This window comes from Branchiostoma floridae, chromosome 3 (assembly GCF_000003815.2).
Source record: "Branchiostoma floridae strain S238N-H82 chromosome 3, Bfl_VNyyK, whole genome shotgun sequence".
In the NCBI taxonomy this organism is placed as follows: Eukaryota; Metazoa; Chordata; class Leptocardii; order Amphioxiformes; family Branchiostomatidae; genus Branchiostoma; species Branchiostoma floridae.
In genome coordinates this window covers 21,720,421-21,739,689 of record NC_049981.1, presented here as the reverse complement: position 1 = coordinate 21,739,689, position 19,269 = coordinate 21,720,421, and the positions used below count along the sequence as shown (strand labels likewise).

At 39.4% G+C, this 19,269-nt stretch overlaps 1 protein-coding gene and 1 long non-coding RNA gene across 3 annotated transcripts; one reads left to right on the top strand and one right to left on the bottom strand.

Moving 5' to 3' along the window:
- Nucleotides 1–355: 355 nt before the first annotated feature.
- Nucleotides 356–9,325, bottom strand: LOC118411486 (ras association domain-containing protein 2-like). Of its 2 annotated transcripts, none has more exons than XM_035813773.1 (10): nucleotides 9,155–9,325; nucleotides 8,239–8,292; nucleotides 7,658–7,751; nucleotides 7,074–7,275; nucleotides 5,822–6,057; nucleotides 5,216–5,317; nucleotides 4,539–4,590; nucleotides 4,156–4,277; nucleotides 2,410–2,507; nucleotides 356–1,817 (listed from the first exon to the last, which is right to left on the bottom strand). In XM_035813773.1, exons 2-10 carry the CDS (start codon nucleotides 8,280–8,282, stop codon nucleotides 1,757–1,759), a joined length of 1,011 nt encoding a protein of 336 aa, XP_035669666.1. In that variant the 5' UTR covers nucleotides 8,283–8,292; nucleotides 9,155–9,325; the 3' UTR covers nucleotides 356–1,756. The 2 variants fall into 2 exon arrangements, with proteins under 2 accessions (XP_035669666.1, XP_035669668.1); XM_035813775.1 differs by having other exon boundaries at nucleotides 8,239–8,288; nucleotides 9,155–9,299.
- A 673-nt stretch (nucleotides 9,326–9,998) lies between these two features.
- LOC118412537 lies at nucleotides 9,999–18,863 on the top strand. The gene is made up of 3 exons (XR_004830784.1): nucleotides 9,999–10,060; nucleotides 16,956–17,008; nucleotides 17,272–18,863. It is a non-coding gene; the product is annotated as an uncharacterized LOC118412537 (long non-coding RNA).
- The last annotated feature ends 406 nt before the right edge of the window (nucleotides 18,864–19,269 follow it).

Genomic DNA, 19,269 nt, shown 5'->3' with positions numbered 1-19,269 from the left:
TCAAATCAATATGGCATTATTGTTACAAATGCAAGAAAAAAATGGAGATGACTCCTTTAGATTAATACTGCCTGGAAGTATGTTGTACAAAATGTATATATCAAGGAACTATCATTACAGTAACTGTTGAATGGCCCATGTCTTATGTAGTGGTAAAGTATCAAAAATTACTAAATTGATCTAGCTATTTGATACAAGAAATATTGCATGATTAATATGGAATCATTGCACAACAGTTTGCAATATATCTATACCTTACACAAGAGATGAAGCCCAGTATGAAATATTATTCTTTTATAATGATTAAGTATCTAACCTACATGTATTACATCCACCATTAGCAATCATTAGTTTCTTTTTTTCCAGGATACCCTGTATCAGCTTTTAAGAATCTAATAATTGGTCTACTAAACAAAAATATATTACATAATCTTAAAACCCTTTTTGTTTATTGTCATGTTTATATCAAAATACATTACAATCATCAAACATAAAACTGAACAATTTATGAAGATAAAATAACATCATTTATATTATAAACCTTTAAAATTAAGAAAAGTGTGGGATCAAACACCTAAATGTATATATCCATTTTCCCTTAAATTTTGTCCTCACTTAGTTTGTCAGATAAAATCATTTTAGGAGCAATACAATAAAGTCTTGTCACCATGTCTCTCTCCACTTACCTAACATACATTGTCCTTTTGTTAATGACATTTCGCATTGTACTATCTCAAAATATAGCTACATACCTTAGGGTAGGGTAAGTGTGCAGTTCCTAAATTCCATGTAGGTATTGCATCTTGTCCTGAAAATTTGCTCAATGCAAGTGGCTTTGTGATAATTGACAACACAGACAAGACAGCATTTTACAAACAGATGATGCAGTAGCTTCGTTATACTTAATTCATACGTAATGTTTTAGGAATGGTTACAAAGTGAGTAACTATGTGTAAGTAACACAATGGGTAATACAACATTCACTTGAATGTTTAATAGGTTACAACAAGAATGAATACAACAAAACTTAACATAACAGGACAATAATTTAAAAGTGCTTTGTTACTTGTGGCCTTCAACGGAATGTGTTTCAACTAAATAATCTAAAGGGCAACCTTTGGCATGCTAATTTCATTTTGGTCTCTTTTCTCTTACCACTTCAAATTGGCAGCAAATTTGGGCAATTAAATTCACTCACTCAAATTTACATCACAAAAACTCTCCAATCACAAACCACAAGAGGTTAATGAACAAACCAGCGAATGTGGTATTTTCTTCAGACATATGAATGTCCTCAGACAGACAGACAGTGTTGGCAAAAAATGTGGCCAGTAACATGCTAAAGGTTCCGACACAATTAGACAGTGTATTGTGACAATATGGCAAAGTTTGCCACAGTTAGTGGTGGTGATTTGAGGCAGACACAGTGCATGCCCATAGGCATAGGCAGGATATTGCTTCGGGAGTTTCTCTTGAAGATTTTTGGGTGCAAGCTTTATAAGGGATATGGGGGCATATGCTCCCTGGGAAATTGGGAAAATTCAATCTTCTGAAATGGGATTTCCAACTAGGTTTTTTTTGGGAGGATTTCAAGGTAAAATAAAACTGAGACTGTTGATGACAGGGCTGCCAAGAGAGGTCAATAATGATCTGTCTTTTTGGGTACCACAGAGTAAATCCGAAACGCTCGAACCACCCTGCCTACGAGCATGTATTGATACACACATCTTACTGCATTACACTGCCGGGGGCCAAGCTAGACAGCTGTACTCTTGACAGACATATTTCTTCTCAACCGCTTCTTCTCAGCCTCGTATCTATGTGCATGAAAAAGCAACTTTGAATCAGAATACATAAAATCTGTCATAAGCCCACACTAGTTTAATTTGTTGGTTCTCAGATTTAAATTTTATTTTTCCCAAAAAAACCTGGCTGGAAAAACACAATGATAATTAAGCCTACGAAACAGGTCTATGCACTCAGTTTTATGGGGTGAATACAATCATATTCAAGTTTTCCTCCCTACCCTCAACTTTATGATGTCCTTGCTATATTTTTCACTTTTAAACATCTGAGAACCAAGAAATTGAATTGGTATGGTCTAAGTATATAAATTGCAACTGTCATATTATACTAAAATACAATTGAGATAAAAATATGTCAAAACCACTACAGTAACTGTGAAGATTGTGATACAAAGGGAACAATCATGGATAAACTGCCCTACCATATAAATCACTGAATAACACAAATGGTAATACTCCCCCTATCTGTGCTTTTCTAAACTGCACCCACAAGCCTTTGCCCATACAAGGAAAATAGACAACACTAAATTTTTCCTGCATTACAGAATGGCTAAACCAACTACACCATGTCCATGTATGTTCACGCAGTAAACAAAAGTTCTACCTTTGTCTGATGTCCTCTATTTCTCTCTCCTCCTGTTCGGTGAACTTTGTCAAGATACTCTCCAGAACAGCAATGGGAAACTTCATGTACTGTCCAACCTAAGGAAAGTAATATACTCAAACTCAGAAGAGTCAAAGAGGTCTGGTTCAGTATAGAACAAATGGTAAGGGCTTTTGTGATTATCAGACTGACCCCAGTAAAAACCTGGTGAACCTAGCTTTTTTTTGGTCCACCTAGATTAAATTTTTGATTTGGCATCTGAGTAACAAAAACATTGTAGAATCATCTTTCAACATGTTCTTCTCATTTTCGTTCCATAGAAAAAGTGATATAAACAGACCAACTGAACCTACATGTACATGTAGTTACCCTTTTTGTTGACACCCTGCATAAAAAAAAAGTACTGTAAGTTCATTTATGTTCGCGAGCACTTAATTTCGCGAGTTTGAGCAAATCGGGAGTTCGCGAGATCTTTGAGTTCGCGAGTGGGTGTTTCAATTATTTTTCGAAAGTTACGTTACGATCCGGTAGCGAGTGCCCCCCTCCCACCCACACCGCAACACTAGTCATGCCGGCAAAGGCGGCATTTACGCCTTACAGTTCATAGTTCCCCTTCAAACAATGTCTAAAGTTGGTGTACTCAATAAAAGATGTGTTTCTACCGAGCCACTGTCTCATTGTTTAGCTCATTTCGGCCGTGATTTGACGACAGCGCACGGAACGCAACGGGGTCAATGACCTCTGTTATGTCGGAATCACATTTGCCGCATAGGCTGACGGGATACCCCACGCCAAGCCAAGCGACGCGGGCGCCATTTTGAAATTTTTTTAGCGTGAAAGACGGCGCTAAGTTTTAAACTTTCAGCGTAATTTGTGGACACAAGTTGTACACAAGAAGGTGAAGAGTTTATCTCTCCCATATTTACAGTAGTTCTAACTCAGAATTATGAAACGGACGTCTTATTTTCGGCATGTAAGCGGAGTTGTGTTTGCCACGTTTCTAGTCATGGAAAAGAAGTTGTTATTGTTGTAAACCTGCTGCAATTCCATAGCCTTCCTTGTATTTGTAAAGACCAGTACTACTCAGTTTTATTTTTTTGTTTCGTTCGTAACTTGTAGAAATCTAGTAAAACTAGGACAATGTACTAAGTAAATTGTTATCGCAGCCATGTCACGGCGTGTACGTACTACTAGTAAACAAAGCCGACATGTTTCTTTTTTCTCCGTTCGCCAGTGGCACATTTCTATACAACAATGACTCCATGTATCGTATATATGTGTTGAATTAACTTTTATTTCGGTTTGAAAAGAATAGATGGTCTGTTGTCAGTTGAGTATTGTCATCGGTATAAGTTGCTATCATAGTAAACACGTAGTTGAGACTAGATCATTTGGACGGAAGGTGTGGGGAGGGGAACGATGTTGAACATGCATGTTCGCGAGTAGATGACTTCGCGAAGAGAAGGTTTCAGCGAAATACGCGAACTTAAAAATCTCGCGAACTTAAATGAACTTACAGTAGTACAATTTACATAATGATGTTCAAAATACCAATGTCCCCCATGTATTTCAGTTTTTGACTGTCAAACTGTGTATGTTGAATCACAAAATATATTTTTAAAAAAGTAGCAAAAAAGAGAATCCCTACCTAACAACCCTATATTTTCAGGACTTTAATCAAAAGCACAACATTTTTTCTTGGGCCTAATCAGTAAATTAAGATTTGCTTGAATTCTGAGTCATTACCTCTAAAGGAATGTCCTCCTCTGCAGACTTCTCCATGATGAATATCTTGGCTACATCCTCACTTGGTCCCAGGAGCACTCTTTCAATAAGGGGAGTGTCTGTGTCCTTCAGTCGACGGAATTCTGTGGACATTGGAGATTCGCTCGTCATTGGAGTTTATTGTGATACCCTTAATGGGTATGACACAACATAATGTTTAAGATGTTAATGTAGTGGACAACTTCCCAATAAAGAGTCTGTGTATGTGTCCATGAAAGAATTTTGTCAGAGGCTAAGTTTTTAATTATGGTGGCATTATATATTAGTTTAAGTGAAATAAAAAGATCTTAAAAACAAACTGAAATAAAATACTTAATACTCTAGTAAAAGGGGATTTTGTTCACCTCCAGATGCATGGACAGCATACAGAGCAAAGTCGTCAGAATCATTCTCAACCTGAAAGGCAATCCAAAACAACATTCAAGACAATTTGAAAATGCCACATAAGAAACATCCTTGACCAAAGACATTACCAGCACACATGCTTTTCCAAATGTCTGGCTTATAACTTTGTGCTTACTCACTGAATAACAGAATGAAACGGACGGACGGCTGTCAAAAATGTCTGGCCGTTTCCAAAATCATATCCAGTTGCTTAAGTAACTGCTTTTTTGGCATGTTCAGTGTTGAAATGTAAATATAAACCTTATGATGTCAAAGCAACTTAAATTTTATGAGAGAAGAATGAATTCAGCAAGCAGGAAGTTTCCTAACACCTTAATCTTGTTGAAACCTTGTGACATGCTTTAAGGTGATTTTCTTAACTGAAAAATTTCCATGTTGCACATAAAAATGTGCAGAAATACAATATACATTATATTTTTGGCCAATGAAAAGTTAGTTTAGTCCAGTAGGATTTCTATGTGTCTATGTGGTAGCTTGCCCTACACTATAGGGCAAATGAAGTTTCAAAACCAAGTGTCAAACCCTGAATATTATAGAATGTGATGATAACATAGAAAGAACCTTAAAGTTTGCTTGCACAAAATAAAGGTAAGCATTTAACACCAAAAAAGCTTACTCTAAACTTGCTGAGGAGCAGTTCAACAACTTGTGGTGTTCTCATTCTGCTGTTTAGTCTGACATTGGTCATGCTGCCATGGGCTGGCGTAAAAACTGCAGTCTGAGGAACAACAAATAATGAAACAATTAATACATGTATTATGACATTTCAACATATCCTCCATTTTGTGTCTGAATATCCACAGTTGCCGTCATTGTGCAAGTTGGCAAAAGTAAAATGCAAAATAAAAATAAACGATGTATGTCCTCTCTTACTCTACATATCATTTAAAACCATTTCACATGCTATCAAAACTTACGTATGGTTATAGATATAATACATTTATCTACGACATTGTATTTATTGCCAAATGTTACAATACATTATACTGACTTGTTGGCAGCATAGCTAACTTTCGGGATTTAACAAATACAATTAGGAGCAGACAGTAATACATACAATTACTCGGTAATCAGTATATCACTGTTATACATTACTAGTGTACAAGACAAATATAAGACATCAAAGTACTTAACCATTTAAGTAGATGGCTACAAGAGCACATTAATTTCTACACACCATGTTTTTCCTTCTACAATGTAAAGTCTAAATATCCAAACCAACCCTGCTGTTGTAGATGTGGCCATTGATGGAGTATCTCCTCCTCAAGCGGTTCTGCTTGATGTCCCAGAGGTCGCTCTTGGGTCGCCCCAGGACTTTGGTGTGCGGCTGCGTGCGTGCGTGTGCGGGCTCACTGGAGTCGCTGGTGAGGCGTGGGCGGGAGCTGCTGCCAAACAGGAAGCCAGAGTCCAGGGAGACTGTGGCGGCTGGCATCTCTTCAGGATCCCAAGATTTCTGAGCTGTGAGATCATAATGAGAAAGACAAAATATATATTAGTTGTGTGCAAACATGTAGTTCAGTGGTTTGCTCAGGGTTGTAGCCAGCCTGAAATCATTTTCCGTCCCCAAGATTCTTAATCCTATGTTCGCCTAAGGTGCGTTCCTAGGGGGTCCAGGGCATGCTCCGCAGTAAAATTTTAAAATCTGGACCCTCTGAAATTCCTGCATTTTGAGGTGTAAATTTTGCTTGTAGACTAAACTGCTCAGCAGCATCTGTTTTGGTGAAAAATTACAGTTTTATTTTATCTTGTTTAAACATCGATTTTTGGGCAAAATTCTTTTCCTTCCTCAGCTGCAAAATTCAGTCAAAGGACGGAAGGACAGGTGCTGGCTGCAACCCAAGGTTTGCTACCCTAACCTAATTTGGCCCAAGAGGTTGGGTGTTTAAATCCTGGCTGTTAACGTACGGCTTACTGGAAAGGGTCACATTTTTTAAGATGGGTGCCAAGCCGTGGTAGACTTTCATTTCTTTTGTTGTAAAGAGCTAGGGGAATTTCCCTGGTACAATCAACCTGTAAAAACTGTATATGGCTTCTGTCTTCTCTGTCAGGAACAGTGGAAGACTATGCTAGTTCTTCAGCAAGCTAACCATTGCTGTACAAGTGTACAAAGTGTGTACAAGTGTACAAAGATTCATGATCACTGGCCCTACTGGGCAAGTACAGGGTCACTTCCACTTGTTCAAGCAAACTTTTCACTGGCTGATATCTAAGCATTTGAATTCATAGCAACAAATCCTTCTTTCTATTTTTCAGGAAAGAAAATAAAACAACACTGTATTTCCAGCATATAACGATGTTTAAACTACCAGTCTTAGACTGGGCAGGCAACTAGAAGGCTCAGCAGAAGTCATTCAAGCTAGTATACCAATATCTATCCACGTCAAACAAACGGGCAAGTACAAGACAAACATGTGCTTGCCTGATCAGCACTAACTCCAAGCCAATGAACTAGTCTAACCATGTAGTTTTCACACCTGCTTTGTACGATCTGCTTCGTATTGCGCTCCTGGAAAGACCAGGTGCATTGAAGCTTTTCCCCGCATTGTCCAGACCGGGCTGAACTCTGGGAGGGGGCGACTTTTCTGGAAAAGAATCGTCATCCTTCTTTAGTCTGATGGGCCTCTTCACATCCCAGTAAATCTTCAGCATGCCTTCTACTGCCAAGGTGTCTCCATCCTGGACCAAGAGAAAAATATTATGACAACAACGGTGTGGGACTAAAATTGCATTTCATCCAATTTTTATCCAGATTTGAAATGAAAACACAGATTTAACAAAAAAATTCAGGTACAGGCCCATTTCAGGCCCATGGTACATGGTACTGGTACCCGTCCCTTGATGTACATGGTACCTCTATCATTGATTCCCTCTTGTAAGATGTTTCAAATTTTATATGGTTGGACGAGGGCCTTTTCCCTTTAGTACAGTAAAGCATGCCCAACCACCTCTTTATATTTATAAGTTTGACAACCGGAATATTGGGATAACCTGTGTGAAAAGTGGCCCTTCCACACTGTAGCTTTGCACAAGATTATGACAGAAATTCAGAATATCCCACCTGACTGTCTACCTGTGTGGACCTGAGCTGCACAGTGCTGCCTTTCTCGGAGTGGTACAAGTTGTACGTCTTCAGTCTTGACAGCAGTTCCTCCCTAAAATAAACAACAAATAGGACGAGATTTTAATCCTGCAACTTATAAAAGTATGGCAGCACTTCTTACAGAAAAAAAACTATTATAGTTCAAACAGTGTAACCGTTAAAAAGGAAACAGAATTAAAAAATACAGTTGTATTTTTTTTATATAATACCCATCTGAGAAAACACAATGTGAAATGTGCCAAAAGTTGAGAAGATTTTTTTGTCCTTTAAAAACAGAAAGCTGTAAAATTTGTAACAATAGCAATGCCAATGTTCGAAGCCATCATTACAATTTTTGACTGTCAATGTAACCCATGCAGCGCACAAAAAGTGCATTTCAACTTTTCGATGGGAGAATATGTGATACAAGTAGCCTACATGTAATACCATAAAATATGGGCCTGTCCAAAATACCTGTATCAGTACAAACGAAAATCTTATAAAGAATGATTTTGATAAAAGTAAAAAATGTTCCAAACAGATATTATCTGACACCTTACCTTGGCACTTTGGAGAAGGAGCTGCTTACAGTGTCACCATCCATATCTACCTAACTAGACAGGAAACAATAAACAGTAGAAAATAAAGAAAATGAATTAAGTGATAAGTGCAATGCAAATGAAATTTTAAAGTAACAAAAAATCATGTATTACAGTATTGTGTCAGGGAATCTATCTAATAGTCAGGTAGCCAAGTTTTCATCAACAACAACAACAAGAAACTAAAAATTGTACTGATCAACTTCAAATTGAATGAAAATTTAACCAGCAATCTTCAGAAAATTGTTCCTGATCACAGACAACATGCAATTTTTCTGACCACAAATTTCAATCTTGAGGTGTTAGTAAGGAGGTTAAACCTCTTTGGTGTTAGGAATCCCAATAACACTGATTTACAAAAATTATGTTACTACTGAATGAAATATGTGAAATCAGGGGAGAAACAGAGGGCTCTGTTTTTTCTTAAGAATTTGTCCGACGTACCAGTAAAATTTCTGACAACTTCCAATATTGCAATGACATTAAAAAAGTATTTGGACCCTTGGAGGCGTGAATATTCCAAATTGGACAACCATGGCATGGAAATCGTTTTTGGCTAATTCCCGTGTAAGACAAATCTAGGACACCTGTTTCTTGATCATTATCAGTGATGTCTTGTAGCTTTGATATACATAAACCTGAGCTGAAAATGTGTTAGGGGCAGAAAGACAGCTCAATACTCAGTCACACAGTAACCTCAGAACAGAACTTATGACAAGAATGGCGCAAACAGAAATCACAAATGGCTGCAAGCGAGCAAAACAAATGCCCCCCCCCCCCCCAACGGATCGTCTGCGACAGCTAAAATAAAACCACAGCTGCTATTGAAACATGTAACAAGGGAGCAACAAACTGTACGAAAACAACGACCATTTACCTGCTAGACTAGATACTGAGCTCGTTGAGACGACATATCTTCTAATTCTGACGGAACTGACAGAAAAACTTCAGCCATTGTCTGCTGTACGGGAAGTGCTTGTTTGTAATGGGGCCGTAGAACGCATTTTCGCCATCCGCTAGGAAAAGTAGTCCTGTTCAATTTAGAGGATTAACAATAGAAAACGCTTCAACTTGATTCATTGTAGGCATATCGCCACTTATGTAGAGAAATTTGGTATACTATGATGTTTTGTATGTCGAGATGAATCGTACTTTATGTGGGTCGTGAATGTATCATTTAGCTCAAATTATATCATTCCGCGAAAATGTTACATTTACATTTGGCGCGAAAACCAATTTGACCTGTGTAATACTAAAAATAGGGCCTGATACGATAGACATGTAAACTAGATGACATGCACCAGACAACACACAATATTCTAGATGAGCTGTACATGTTTCCTTTTTCCCATTGACGACGACACTGGAATGTTTGGCGTTGTTTCCATCATTTATTTCCACTTGAATCTTGCAAGTTATCATATTGTCGAAAGTAGCGAGGGAGGCAACAAAGAACAAACTTTGTGGAATTTCTGAGAGTCCCACTCCTACTAGCTTTGCTGATTCGATCATCTGAGGAGATATCTAAATGTCCAAGGATTGCATGTAACGTTACATTCTTGATAGTCAAGGTGCTTGCTAATCGGCGTTGACACCCGGAGCAAGCAGACTTGACTGAGTGAGTGAGTGGGTTTGTCTGTTTGAGATCATCGAGGAAGAAACCGGTCGACCTGTGATTACAAGGAATGGCAAGGAATGGCAAGGAATCGACTCGACCTTACATGGCAAGGAATCGACTCGACCGAGCTCTCAACGATCAATATCTTGGCAAATGCCATGCCAGGTAGACACAGTTTCCTCGTTTATTGTTGAGATTTATGCCATTCAATGCCATATCATTGAGGATTTAATCATACAAACCTCCTTAATTCATGCATGTAAGTTTAGTTCAGTTTTCAAGTGATATAAGGTTAGGCCACAGCAAGTAAATGTTATGGATGACATCATTTGGAGACTGCAAAGATAGTGCGATAGGGCGAAAAAAAAACAAGATGGGTGAAAAAAAAACAAGATGGCTACATTTTCAAAAATAGGCACCATAAAGTTGATGACTGTTGTAAAAAGAATCAAAGGGACAAAGCATGATATCAGAGCCAACAAGTCATTCATTCCTGTATTTAAGACATGCACTGGTGTGGTAAAACTGACACTAGTGTGGTAGACTGGCATCACCAACAAAGTTGTTAACCACACTCATAGCTTCCATATTGGTATCACTTTTACAACTATCCAATAAGTTACATTTCTACAACTACAGTCCTGAGTACCTAGCAAGTGTCACTTCTACATGTACAAAAACAATTATTAGGCCACAACACAATATATTTGCTCATTTTCGTACTTTATTGTAATGTTGACAATCCCTGCAGAAGAAAAAAAAAATCTTGTTTTTTTCTGAAATCAGGCGAAACGTAATGTGCGCGTTGATGTCATCCATAGAATTTACTTGCTGTGGCCTTTAGGTTTATTTTCAGTTCCACCAAACGTTATAAAGTTGACGCTGCAGTATCAATCAGACTCAGTAGATGTCGCTACACTGCTGCCCTATGTCAGTCAACCATACGCGGAGCAAAGAAGTTTCTCCCACCACAACCGTTGATAGGGGAGTTAGGATCTTTTAGAGGTCTTCCCAAAATATTTCATATTGCACTTGTACAAAAATCGATATCACAGAAGACGCTGTCACCGTCAGAGCCATAGACATATCTGCTAATTTGTATTTTGTAGAATATACTTTAGTATTTTCCTCTCTCCTCTGTGTCAGTCTCACGGTGCCATTTTTCCAGCCTAGTATTAAACGTGGTTACATTGCTCATAGGTCTAGGATCACGATAGACCTGTAGAGTCAACAGCACGATTAGGTCAATTCTGTACTGCTCTAAAAGACTCCTGCGTTGTATGACGATGTCAATATGAATATCGTTATAAAATTCTGTCTACATATGTTTACAACTTTAAACGCGTCAAATATCGTACGGTTTAGATACGTATCCGGTAGCTATGGTTGTTGCCGCGTTATTGATAATACTAGTAATTTGTAAGTTAATTTTGACCATCTTCTTGAGCAAACCTAGGTACATAGTGGTGCGCATCATGCAATAGTCCTGGTTTCCGGACCCTCTATCGCGATCGGTCCATGCTAGCTGCGTTAGCGCTGGCAAACCTTCAGGCAATCAGATACTCATTAAGTGTCATGTTTTCGTGGATATTGAATGATTTCATGAGGTTGAAGAATCACTAGATAGCAAGGATCATGACCATTAGATAGCAAGGTTCACAACATAGAATTCTCTCACATCCGACGTTTCAGCGACCATTTGTCAACTTCCCAGGTCGGGCAATATCAACTACATATACCACTATTCCACACTGCATTTGAACTTCAGTACAATGATCTATAATGTATATCACGATATGACGGACGGTACTGTTAGCAGCGACACCTAGCTGCAGTATAGAATAGTACATCCCCCCACCCCCCATTCAATATTGCTCCGAGAAAGTTATACAGACGGTCACCAAAATTTCGGCTGTGATATGTTATTTCTTGGTTGTGAATGAAAAACCCTGTCATCCACTCCCTTTAATGTTGTTGGAGGAGGTGTTTTCAGGCAGTAACGTTATTGTTGCCTGTTGACCGCAGGTGGCGATGTAACTAGCTAATAACTCTCGGTCCATAACGTACATATAAACGGCGGGCTAGGAAATAAGAAACACCTTTGAACGAATGAAGTAACATAACAAATGCCTTTACATACATTGGCATTTACTGGTTCAGTCTATATAAGAAATGAAGAGTAATAGCCATATGAAGGTAGTAACTGTTTTACACGGTATTTAATTATAAAGCACTCGCCATCAAGCTTTCGGTCAGTTCTTTGACCCCTCTCAAGTTCGCTGCTATAATATGAAGCCTATGTCACGTAACCTGCACTTCAGCAACCGGTGTTTGGCAGTCGGTATCGGCCCCCGTCTCTGTCGAGGAATGGTCGATGGGCTCTGATGCAGATGGCCTCATTAAGTCATCTAAGAACTCTCTTAAGACTATATAGATGTGCAGGTGTTCAAAGAAGTATTTATGAAACTCTTCTAACCTTCATGTTACCTTCAAATATCTTACATTACATGCTTATGTGGTTCCGGAGTGACAACCTAATTTACAGTCATTTACTTGCTAACCCATCGTTTATCCAATCTAATTACACAAAATGGCAAATACAATGGCAGAGCTTGTGCGTCTCAGCCCATAAGGCATGTGGTAGAGAAGTAGAATCAATACAAATGATACGTCTATTGGACAACTGAAATTGTCTTCATTCATAGTTAGAGTATAAAAGACCTGTTTCTTCCAGGTCACTTTAGTGTCAATGACGAAGGATAGTGGATTCTATCCGAAACGTCTGACCGTTTCCAAAACCATATCCAGTTGCTTGAGTAAATACTTTTTGGAATACAAATGATATCATCAAGTGTATAAATTCAAGATAGAACTTTAAAAAATACTTTACTTAAACCATGCATAGGCCCTCCTGTGCCTACAGGTACTTTTGGCAAGTTTCCACCTAGCTCACTCAATCACTCACTCAGGTCCGCATGCTCGGGGAAGGAGCGTAATGCCTCCACAGGTGGTTCTCCACACAGGTTTGTCGGCTAAAAGAGAGCTTGATAGAACTGGCAGGAAAAGTGCAGGTACAAAATGGGATCCAATAAACGCGCCAATCAACTGATTCTGAGGCCATCATCTTCACTTTCACTCGCAACAGATAGACAATTCGTACATTGTGGAAACACTTAGCCTCTGACTTTGCTTTGTGAGATGTGAGACAAAATGATTTTCATGTTACTTCACCTGTGTCAATAAGTACAGAAGAGGCAAAGTTTAATGGTGTCTTCCTCTGCTACGCCTGCCCTTAAAACTTGGCTACTTCAACGTCTATCTGCCATGGCCTTTATAGCGCTGATTATAATAATAGGGTACAACAGGTCGCCGTTATGCCAATTGGGACACCATTAGTGTATTCTCCTGTGGACCGTTTGTCCCGGGCTGCCTCATGCGTGTTAATGACGGCAGATCTACGTACAACTGGGACCTGACAAGGTTGGTGCAGGGAGGAAGGGGCTCACTGGTGAGTTTGAGGTGAAGGCTAAATCAGAAAACGCGAACACATGCTTGCGTATAAAAGTTTGCTTCGCACTTACACGCTCTACTTGTCAAGGGTACTAGTATTGTCTAAAGTTAGAAGGGTACCAGACCCCCTATCAAGAGGTGCACGGACAGCATGTATAACTCTATCACTCTGGAGAAACAGAGGACAGCACGTCTAATTTTATCCCCGTGGAGAAGTAATTTCCATGGAAACTGTCACGTATATAACAAATTAGTGAAAACTTTGGAGAGGACATGCGACATCGATTCATTATTGATTCATTACAGAAGAACATTTTGTATCGTATTCACTTACATGACAGATATGAGCATTCAATAAACTCGATTTGTCGCATAGCCTTAAACTTCAATAATGAAACAAATTGCTACACGTCTTAATCTATGAAAGCCCCGCGGGTAGAAAGTATAGACCGGCCTGGCTGCTACATGGGCAGACAGACGTCTGGTAATGATTCACCTTCACCGTGCAAGGTCACACGCACGTCTTGTCACCCACCCTTGTTTCAGGTAGCCTGGGTACCATCCGGTTGGTAGTTCGCTACTCGGATAACAGATCTAGAAAAGCGATTGTTATATAGTGTACGGTAGATTCCGCTTAGTTGCACACACCATTTGCCGGTGCATTTTGTGCCATTATCTAAATTGTGCAACAAAGCGAGGTTATGAAGCATGACCGCACCACCACCATGGAATTTTGGGATTTCGTGCAGTTAACAGAAGTGTGCGATTGTCTGTTGTGCAATTACCTGGCTTCTACTGTTACAGTATAATAAAAGTGGGAAGCGACTGTTTATAGTGTATGATAAAAGTCAGAGCGAACTACTATCCTGATGGTACCCAGGTTATCTTTCAAGTGCTCCAACAACTTGAACTTCTGATTTACATTTTGGTTGAAGCATCTATCTATTTGCTCTATGTAGTGTGCGTAGTCCAGTGGTTAGCGGCTCTGGCTCTGGAACTAGAACTAGAAGCCGTGACTTTGATTCCGGCTGGGTCGCTCACCCGACATGCACGCTATCGGAAAGCGTTACAACCCTTAGGGCGGGAGATGTAGAGTCCATTGGCTGTTTATTTGCATAAGAAAATGCCTGATACATAATACAAGAAGTAATACACAGAAACATTTGCAGGAGGAGGGAAAAGCCTATGTAGTTTAAACTAAGCCTCATCCCTTATTCTACACGTATACACAAAATTGATTATAAACGGTAAGTAATCAAGTTAAGTAATACAAATAATGTGACAGCGGTACAACGATAATCAAATAATGAATCGGATAAGATAACAACTGACTATATGAGTCTATTACAGGGGTTACGAAGGTTCGTTGTGCTTGTCGGAAAGAGCTAGGGGAATTTTCAAAGTACAATGAACCTGTACATAGCGCCTGTCTTCTTTCTCTGTAACGGCCAGTGGAAGAATAGATCTAAATATAGTTTCGATTACTTTGTTCCCTACTCAAACATTATCATCTACCCATACGTATTTGTACCAAATCATCCTCTCGCCTGGGAGTATGTTAAGAGCATGGTCAGTACCAAAGCAGCACCTGTCTCCTCTGTTACGGCTAGTGGAAGAAAAGATCTTCTGTGAGCTAAACTGGATCAATATCGTTTCTATCACTTTGTTTCTTACTCAAACATTTTTTATTTTATTTTATTATCATCTACACATACGTATTTGTACCGAATAATCCTCTCGCTGTGTTAACGTTAAGAGCATGGTCAGTACCAAAGCAGCAAGGGCTGCACAAGCTTTATTGTCACCACGACAAAGTACGGTGAGAAATGGACTGATAAAGGAGCAGCAGGCAGCTGCGCCTGTTTGGACTAGAACACAGCAGCTCACATGCGTGATGAGAATACGTCCTCTACTCCCAGGTAGGTATGGATCATTTGTCTTCTGACGACAATGTAACAACAGAATGTGGGTATGATGATTTTTTGTCATTCTTTACTTCGTGATAGAGAGTTTTGGGTAAAATAGATTTGTAAGGGGGGCTGTTTAGTGGCGACACATCGCTGGTAAACTTGTATAGAAATTGGCAAAATAACGTTGCACATTGAAGATCTATAAATGATAGGTAGATGAAGGCTAGACATCCAGGTAATGAGATACGCCAGATAGCAATTACTCAAGCAACTGGATATGATTTTGGAAAATCATGAGTTTCCTAAATCATATCCAGTTGCCTGAGTAATTGCTATATGGCGAGCGTATCTATAAATGATAATCATCAATGTCTTTTGCAAGTCAAAATATGGTTGCTAAGAGCGAAGTATGTACCTATCATCCTCAAGCCATCTTTATTAGCTGCTGAGACAGCTAGAATTCCTTGAAATAGACTATAAGTAACAGTCAGCATCATATCATTAGTCTTCAACTTTTGCTGATAGATACACTTTACTATTTGGCGCCTTATTTTGCTTTGTTGAAAGATGTTGGATATAAAATGACCATTACGCACTGCAGATTGCTCACAGAGAACGTGCGGCTGTAATGGCCCATGTACCGGCAATTCAATTGGGAAAACGTGCAGTCCATGCCGTAACGGTGGATGCAGAAACGTGATTCCAACTCTATGATTGGAAATAAATGTAATGTTATCACGCTGTCCATTCCTTCCTGAATTGGAGACGTATTACTTGAACGGTGATAACCGTTTTGTGATCAGGTCCATCTTTTGGCACTATGCAGCATCTTCGTCGTACATTGCTTCGTTTACAATCAGTCAAAGACACGCGTGTTTTTGTTGTCCAATGCATCATTTTGCTTTGAACTTTGAACATATCCACTCTCAGATGGCTTCAGCGCTTATGTCTCGTACTTGGTCGGCCTGTTCCTGTTGATCCATGAGCAAGACGATCCCCCCAGTCTGGATATTGTATTGTCTTACCATAGGGAACTATGTAAATATGATTTACATTTGAGTGCAATTTGCCTACGATTCTGAGAAGATAGTGAATTGACATGTTCAACCATTTTTTTTCTAGTAATATCTGTAGTTGTATTGAATTGTTCTGCCAGTTCATTCTAGTGACACTGAAGAAGAGTGATGGATGTCACCCCAAACGTCTGAAAGTAAATCTCCGTTTAAAAAAAAATCCAGTTGTAAAGATTGAATTAAATCTGAATATTGTTTAGTACCTGAATGTCTAACCTTCATAAATGGATCCCCACAGTTATCTTCGGTCTCCTGCCAACTACTCGGATGGTGATCTAATATTCTAAGCGAGACTCTCTGTGGGAACATTGGATCATAGTGTCGCTGATGGTGTTATATCGATAGTCTGTATGTACATGCAATCAGTTAATCTTTGTATGTTAGACTTTAGATTATTTAACTGTTTTCAATCACTTCACGTATTTTGTTCACTTGCAATTAGCCCCATGGGCATGAATTTGCAATAAAACCTTACTATCATATCAAGGACCCTTCCAAAGGGTAGAATGATGCATAGCTTTAAGTTTATATTTAAAGAGCTAACCTCAATTCTCTTTATCGATACAGTGGCCTGACCGTTTGTCGTCGACAGAACAACGAACGGTCACGGAACCTGCCACGTAAGAACTTACTTGTTACTTGATGAGGTCTTCTCAACTGTGCGTTATCGTGAAGTAGTCTGCGTCAAGGTTTCGTCGTCCACACTGCCACCCTGTGGCACTCCTGGCAGTCCTCCTCCAATACTTCCACATCCTGCAGACTTATGCTGTCTGATTACACATATAATAAACCAACATACGTGGCGCCAACTGACAGTTTACCATCAAGATTAGAGTTCAACCAAGTTTTTCTGAGTATCCTTCTCCTCGGTCGCTCCCCACAGGTTGGTGTCCAATCGAAGAGAAACATGGGAAGCCGCTCCTCGGGCATTCTGAGGATGTGTCCCAGCCATCTGAGTCGGCTGGCCGCTTTAACTTCCTGTCTCTGCTTGATGTAGGACATTCAAGTTGGTAACATGATGAAACCACCAGGTACGAAGAATTATTCCGAGACAACGCTGTGTAGGATAGACGTGCTCAAACTTTGGATGCCTGAGTTTGATGGCAGACATCCAGCTGCCTCTGTCCTGCGGGTTTACATCGTTAAGGTTGAGATGGGGTATGTCCGGGCGGGCTTAATGGAGAATTGTTTTTACTCAATGGTCACTGCGTAACAAAACCCGGAGGCCACCCCAAGGTGTGACCGGAAGACTACTTCATTGGTCCTGATTCTATGAATAGAGCTTCAACAACATCTTTCCTCCTTAGGCCCAAATAGAAATCAATCTAACATTTGTATAAATGCGTGAAAAGCGATAATGTACAATGTGCGGGGTGACAACTTTTAGAGAATATCAGACAGATAGCTTTAGTGATATTGGAAACATTAAAAGATATAGTGCTTGGGTCAGCGTGGTCGTATGAGGGTTAATTTTCGGCCCATTTGTTCGGTCTTTCGATGGTCATTCTGATGATTTTTCTCTTCCTCTCGACTAGGATGATCTGAGGTCTATGTGATAAATATTGTGGCGTATACTCCAAGTGTCATGTTGATTTAAGCCGAGTCTTCATTCGATCAACATACATTTTCAATTATATCCATCATCTTCAAAGATGACTGCATCTATTTCGTTCAAAACACCACCTTCAAAATGGTTTTGTGATGAAGATCTAGAGTGAAGAGCTCGAGTTTGCCCCAATACTGTTAGCTAATGGCATTGTTGACTTCGTTAGCAAGGGACTAATCGTTATCAAATAATCATCCACCATTTTCGTCGTTTTTTCAAAATAAAAACCCTTAGCCACCTCTGATTTTCGTTGCGGCCTAGATGACCAAACGGACCGCACGATTTGGTGCTCATTTATAATTTTGTAAGTTTTTTTTGTTGTTAACCATCGACATCGTAATGATTGTACATACATTGCTTCTTCAATATGAGAAAATAATTTGGCGTGTTTAAATGTTGATGATACCAGCTCAACAGAAGGCCCACGTTGTGCACTTACTATGCTTATGTCCCATATTTCATGCCCATTACTTTAGTAAATTGCAAGAAAATTGATGTCGCTATTATGATACGGATATCACGTGCTTGCTATTGAATAAGGAATGTCAGAATGTTAAATGTACATTTTCCGGCAGCCTGGACAAATTCAAAGCAAAGGGCGTACTAAGAAGTCTGGAGACAGGGCTTTAAGTAGCATCCATTTGTCATTAAAGACACGGGTACACGGGGTGACAGAGAACTGTCGTGCGAAAAGCCACCCTTTTCATCCTTGCAAAGATGGATGCTCTGACTGTGTGGCGGGTCTTAAACCATGTCAAACATCCCTTCATCAAAATGCATTTATTCCAACCACACGTGAAGTAAATAGTTGATGCCTTGCTATGCAGAAACCGTACCCGAGAAGAACTACATGTTAAGTGTAAAAGAATCGTAACCTCCTACATAATGGAAAGGGCAAACAGATCAATTATTCTATTATCGGATCGTTTGAAATTGATTGTTCAACACTTGTTGCACTTCTATGACGTTATGGCGCCATAACCAATATGAAATGGTGATTTCTGACTGGTCATTTGGCTATGTGATAATTGCCAGTTGCTTAATTGTTGTCTATCGGATATGGAATTACTGGAATGGATTTGTCCTGTATTTGTGACTCATTTCTCGACACAGCCTTCTATAAAGAAACATTTTCATCGTGAATAATTTTTGGTTTTGGGCCATGAATCATGCGACGAACAGAAACTGTCACAAATGTGTTGCTGAATTTCTGAATTCGTGTTTTTGTGGTGCAATGGTAACGTTACATGTATTATGGGATGCCAAAGACTGTTT

Excerpts from the sequence above, each read along its gene's own strand:
- LOC118411486 (XM_035813773.1), bottom strand. The coding sequence starts at position 8,282 with ATGGATGGTGACACTGTAAGCAGCTCCTTCTCCAAAGTGCCAAG. Across the intron at positions 7,276-7,657 it reads CCACACAGGTAGACAGTCAG|GATGGAGACACCTTGGCAGT; the intron begins GTGGGATATTCT and ends CTCTTGGTCCAG. Across the intron at positions 2,508-4,155 it reads AGGAGGACATTCCTTTAGAG|GTTGGACAGTACATGAAGTT; the intron begins GTAATGACTCAG and ends TACTTTCCTTAG.